The sequence below is a fragment of the Fusarium flagelliforme genome (assembly GCF_020744385.1).
Source record: "Fusarium flagelliforme strain FIESC 12 MPI-CAGE-AA-0113 chromosome Unknown B0J16scaffold_1, whole genome shotgun sequence".
Taxonomy (NCBI): Eukaryota; Fungi; Ascomycota; class Sordariomycetes; order Hypocreales; family Nectriaceae; genus Fusarium; species Fusarium flagelliforme.
Genome location: NW_025763503.1, coordinates 5,168,832 through 5,174,831, shown reverse-complemented (window position 1 = coordinate 5,174,831; position 6,000 = coordinate 5,168,832). Strand labels below are relative to the sequence as shown.

General features: G+C 52.2%; 1 protein-coding gene across 1 annotated transcript; it reads right to left on the bottom strand.

Moving 5' to 3' along the window:
• Positions 1-2,205, bottom strand: B0J16DRAFT_31596 (uncharacterized protein). The gene is made up of 2 exons (XM_046125285.1): positions 1,683-2,205; positions 1-1,634 (listed from the first exon to the last, which is right to left on the bottom strand). The coding sequence occupies exons 1-2, from the start codon at positions 1,780-1,782 to the stop codon at positions 52-54; spliced, it is 1,683 nt and encodes a 560-aa protein (XP_045989614.1). The 5' UTR covers positions 1,783-2,205; the 3' UTR covers positions 1-51.
• Between the last annotated feature and the right edge of the window lie 3,795 nt (positions 2,206-6,000).

Below are 6,000 nucleotides of genomic sequence, written 5' to 3'. Positions count from 1 at the left end.
TTGTGTCGGTGTGATGTGGTATAAGGTATAGTATGGTATGGGTATCATTGTTTACCACCCCTTGGAGTGGTATCCGTCGCTGGCCTCCTTGGAGAAGTATTGGTTCCAGCTGCTCGCATTCACGTCCTCGCTCTTCTTCATACAAGGCTTCTCAGGGAATTGCTTCAGGTTGGCCACATCATGTGATGTGTGTCGTCGCTTAAGGACGGCATTCGCTGTTGAGGACTTCTGTTGTCGCTCCCAGAGGAGGTGACGTCGAAGTGACTCAGTCAACTCAGTCGCCAACATGTTACGGCGGGTAGTACGAGGTGACAGCGCAGCTTGGGGTTGGAGATGGTTGGGGCCGGTCATGATGGGCTGAGCAGTAGACCTGGGTACCTCATGAATAGGCTTGAGGCCAGGACCACGCATGCCCTTCATCATCAAGGGTGCCTCATCAGAATCATTAGGCGAGGCACCCAGTGAAGGGCCATGGGCCAGACGAGATCGGGGAATTGCTGATGTTGATTGGGAAGCGTGACCGCCGAGGTTGCGTGCACGATCATTCTGGGCAAGCATGAGAGTAATGAGGGATCGGCGGGAAGTCAGGTTGGGCTTGGAGTCAACTCGCTGGAAGAATCTGTCGTCCATGCTAGACTTGCCACTCTCCTCCATAGAGTCCTCCCAGTCAGAAGAGTCGTCATCGTCATCAATGGCGCTCTCGTCAATGTAGTCGTCGGTGTCAGAGTCCACAGCAGCCTCATCATCAATGGTTCGAGTCATGACATTGTTGGCGAAAGAAGCTTGCTTCTTGCGCGCAGACAGAAGTGAGCCGGGTCGTGGGGAAGCCATGGCGCTCTTGAGGGATCCATCCTCTTCAGATGAACCACCAATTTGGAACACGGGCTTCTTGATGATAGGGATGATGGGCTTGCTGTTGCTAAGACTCTGGTCCTGTTCACTAGACGAACAAGAGCCACCAAGCGCAAAGCGGGCGGGCTTCTTTGACTGCACTACCTTGGCGGCAGGCGAGGACTTGGGCTCGGGGATCGCATCTGATGATTGGGTACCGGAGATGGTTCGAGGAGTAGGGATTTGGGAAGGCGAGAAGCCGCGCACAACAGTGGTGCGGGAGATGCTCTGAGGCGAAGGCTGTGGCGAACCCTCAGAAGTAATGGACTTAGCAGGCGATTGCGACTCGGTAGTGGTAGAACCGGATCGCTCGAATGCAGGAGGGACGGGCAGGGACTCCTTGGCGACAGGCGCAACGTGAGGAGGGGCAGAGAGAGGACCCTTGTCCTTAACGATGGAGACAATCATCTTCTCGAAGTCGTCGGAGCTGATGTGGCGTTCGCGTTTGCTTCGGGTGCTGGCGCAAGAATCTTGACGTCGTACACGAGGGCGGGCAATCTCAAGTGGTGCTGATACTGGTGCGAAGTCGACGGCTTCCTCGTCTACAAGGGAGTCGACACTGCCGGATAGTTGAGGAAGATCGGATATCCTCGACTCGGAGGGGATGTTCTGGGGGAGGGTCTCGGTGGCAGGGGCGGTCTTCTCCTCGTTGTCAACGACAAAGGTTTCTCTTTGCCAAAGTCGCCAGCTGAGGTTCTCTAGTCTTCGGCCTTGTTCAACAGAGTCTGCGCAGCGAGAAAAGACTAGCTGGTCAGCATATAAGCGGTCGACGCTCTCAAGAAGTGACTTACCAGTCCACATGCTATATAAGTTAGCGGGATTGCCAGTGTCGACCTTGTGGATGACGTTTGCATCCACTGTCAAGACGTGAGTGTCTAGGCGATAGGGCATAATGTGTGCTGAGTGTGTCGATTAAGGATTGGTGATAAGTCGGGTTGAAGTTTTATGCAATCGGATGAGATTCGTAGGTAGCCGGCCAAGTAGATCGAGATTAAAGCCGACAATGCGCCAGAGCGTAGTACAAGTTGATCTTCGAGGTGGAGTTGAGTTAATCGCGGGCGGTGAGTTCAGGTCAATGCAAGCGATTTTGGTGGATGAGAGTGATGTCGAGATGGATACTGCCTTTCATGGGGATCCTCGAGTAGACATGTACTGTAAGTGTAAAAGCGAGATCAAGTCGGCGTCTTTGATCCAAAGATCCTTTTACAAAACAAAGGATGTTGGATGTTTGGTGTTAACAACTTTGGTGTATGTGTATGTGTATGTGGAGGAGGACGAACAAAGTCCGGGGGCATCAAGTAGATATTCTGTTTGGGCCTGTGGGAAGAAAGACGGATTGGGGGAAGGGAGTCGCGGTGAATGGAGTCTAGGTAGTAACAAGCACGAGCGCCGCCAGGTTCTAGGGGGTGTGTCGGACCGTAGGGGCGTGTCCAGAGGGGGTGCGAATTATGTAGCGGGGGGCGTCGGATACATAGAGAGGGGGCCTTGAATTAGCGGGTACTACCCGAAAAGCACAAGTTCAAGTCTCTCTCGTCTCTTTCTCTCAGTACAAGCCGGACGTACCGCGGCGCAGTAGAATTTTCGCTGGCAATGGGCTAAAGAGTCCAGTGATTGATTCCAGTGGGGTAGGATCTTGATGTATGTATGTACTCATGTATGGATTGCAGCATGTACAGCGCAGCGCAGCACAGCACAGCACAACACAGAGGCGTGACCAGACGAATTCTAAATGCGGAGGTTAAAGTGTAATTGTACCCAAGTACCAGAGCACTCTTAGAGGCGGTATATTGATCATTTGTAGCTGTAGCCGTATCTTTGTTACCAAGTCAAAGGGATCCATTCTCTCTCCTCTCGGCCAAAAAAAAAAAGAACCTGTCAATGTCATGTCCTTACCAGGGAAGAGGTGAAGGAGCATCAGGGTATCAGAAAACTTGACCGTCAAGTACATCAGAGACGAAATAAGCTGGTCACGTTGCCCCAGCTTAGACCAGTCTCTGGACCATTTATTTCCGTCGCCTCAAATCCTCAATGACAAGTTTTCTGACACAAGCGAGGGAGTGGAGGAGGGAGCAGGCCCTGTTCGGCGACACAGCAGACAAGGACAGGCCTTCTGTCAGGGGAGAGGAACGCGGGTGGAGGTGGCAGAGAGGGGGAGGCAAAAAACTGCCTGCTGACCGTTCCACGGGTCTTTACCTGAAGAGGCACTTGTTCTGCTTGAGCAGCGGGTCACTACATCCCCAAAAGAGTTTGGATCCTCGCGGTCTGGTCCAGTCCTTTTCGGGTTATATCTTGACTACTCTTTTAAGTAACAGGTGGATCCAAGACGGTAACGGAGTGAGCACAGACGAAGGCAGAGCGAAAACGGTCTCTTCTCGGCCTTGGTTTTTAGAGCGGCGTCCCGAACGGAAAAGCACGTATCGGTCTCCGTTTAGACGACGTTCTGGAACGTTGACTTTCCTCTTGGCTCCGTTCCGAACTGAGACTGAATCGGTCCAGAACTGAGGACGACCCTGATTGTTTGCTTGTTTGCCTTGCCATTGCCATAGCCAGGCCCAAAAGGCCCAAAAGGCCCAATCTCCCCCACCTCTTCCAATGCTTTTCCCGCGGATGAGGTCCCCTGTAAGCCGCTGCTATTCATCAGGCCCAGGGACTGGTCTGAGGCCCCATCACGAGTCACGATGGTGAGCGCAGCCTCGCTTTGTTCTGTTCTGGCCCGGATTAACCGCGGTCTTAACGCGCTCAAGACAGAGCATACTCAGACTCGTGAGACTCGCCCAGGAAGAAAGGGTCCATTAGATGCCTCTAGTTTGATATCTTCCAAGGCACATGACGATGGACCCTGAAGGGGTTTTTGTTGCCGAGAATCATGTTCAAGACCCCTGAGCGTTCATAGACATGTTTACGGTGTTTTTGGAATTGAGCTTCAATTCCAATGGATCCCAACCCGGACATCGCCAATGTCGCCTACGTTGTAGCGTCAATTGGTCCGCTTGCAGTTCAGGCTCCAACTTCAACGGCGAATTGACGTGATTCTCGATGATCCGGGATTGGAAATGAGACTCTTGCTAGTGACTCTCGCCCTGGAAACCCCAGAGGATTCGTGGGGATCCGTCCATTGACTTGTCTTGACCCAAAGGTCCGGTGACCCCGTGATAACAACGACCCCCAGGTTTTGCTCCATGTCATCCGCTCACTGTACCTCACCTCGCCTCCGCAAGCGGCCACGGACCTTTGAGTGATCTTGCCTGGCCTGGAAACTCATTTGGTGACAAAGGTCATTAGAAGGTATACGTAGGTACGGTATATTGCTGTTACGGTGGTGGAAGCACAGGCGGGTAACGACTGATGGTTGATGACTGCGTTTCTGCTCTGCGCCTGACCACGGAGCTCTTCCCGACGGGACGGGCTCGAGTTGAGGCACTTGAGGGGTTCTCGAGCTGTAGCCATCCGTCTTCAACAACCCAAATCAGTCGGCCCAGGCGTCGCCTCCGTTATGCCGTGTTGAGGCGTCCGGTATCATGGAAAAGCGTGATCACGGGCATATGCCGAGGAGATCAGACGAGAATCTTGCTGCCGGCTTCAATTGTTTATCCCGAGGTTTCAGTGACGATATGTCTGGGGTACCAAGGTCACCTGGGCTGAAGCTCCTGGATCCTCTGCGCCACTTGTTATTCACAGGCTTCAACTTCACATCCATCGCAATCGCGGGGAGGCAGACTCTCATGCATTGCATCCATTGAAATGAGCCTTGTTTGACCCGTTGTCCTGGGTTAAGATGACGACAATGGCCTCAGCAGGGCCTCAGCTCATGTTCAGGGGCGCTTCTTCAGGGTCCTAACGACTCAGCGCTTGGCGCTCTATGTCACCAGACGCGCTCTGCCGTCCCATCAGGCCAACCACTGCTTCTCAAACGCCATGAAGTGACGACCTTTGACAGCGCATAAAACAGCATCTGCAGCCGCATGACTCTCCTGAAGGACCTCTATTTTCGCATCTTTGGCGTTTTACTCCTCTGCCTGCACCGCCGGGCCGCAATTACAGGGCTTCAGTGGTAGACGCCTCGATGATCTTCGCTGCAATCATGGCAACCTGCCTGTCTCGGTTTTCAACTTATCCAGCCTTTTTGCTTGATGACATGTCAATTTTCAGGGTGCTGACAATTTGGTCGCCCTGGAGTTTACATCACTGCTTGCCTAAGCTACGTTCTTGGGAATTATTGAGACTAGTCCAAATACCATGGTATTTGTGTAATGCCCAGAAGATTCACGGAATTTGTCTCGAACGGTTGTAATAAATCATGGCGATGAATCATATTAGCCTAGACATACAGGGCTGCTGAACCGATATTATTAGCTATTGCCTTGTACGCCCTCACCATCACAGCCACACGAAACTCTAGGGTATGGTAATGAGTAGTTGGACCAAGACCAGATCGCCATTGTGAACCAGCACCCCTTTCCCCTGTGTTGGCGTTGAATTTGGGACTATAATCATGCAATACTTTCGCCCTTTCACTTCGGCGTCAGTTTAATGAGTTGAAGATGAGGCGTATGAGGCCAGCAAGGCTGAGGGTTGCGTTGCGGCATGCTGATGAAGTGAATGGCGTGGTAAGAAATTGCACACGATGCGATGTAGCCATCCATGTTGGAGCCCCCTGACAGTTGATAAATATCGACATCTCGATCGTCTTGGGATGCTCGATCTTGCAGTCAAGCCTGTCTGATTAATCGTCTGCCCTGCCTTGCAGGATCTGGTTACCGTTGCTCTCCCTTGAGCCCCACGAACCGCTGCATGCCAGCCAGTAGCTAAAGTAGCAGATCACGGTAGAACCAGGATGGCGATCATATCAAAATTTCTGGCGTGTCGGTAGTTGGTTGTGTATGTAAATGTGAGGTGAGCCTACATGGGAAAGTGAGGTGACCGTGTCTTTCTAAATACCAAAACACAACCCTTGAGTTAATTTAATATTCATGACCTGGTCAAACACATAAAAGACCTCCTCTTGTCCGGGTTGGTCAAGGCCTTATGACGTCTCATGGTAGGGCGTCGTCCCACCGTGATGCTGTGTCATTGCATCCAATGCCGCCGAAACGTGGACCTCTACACCAA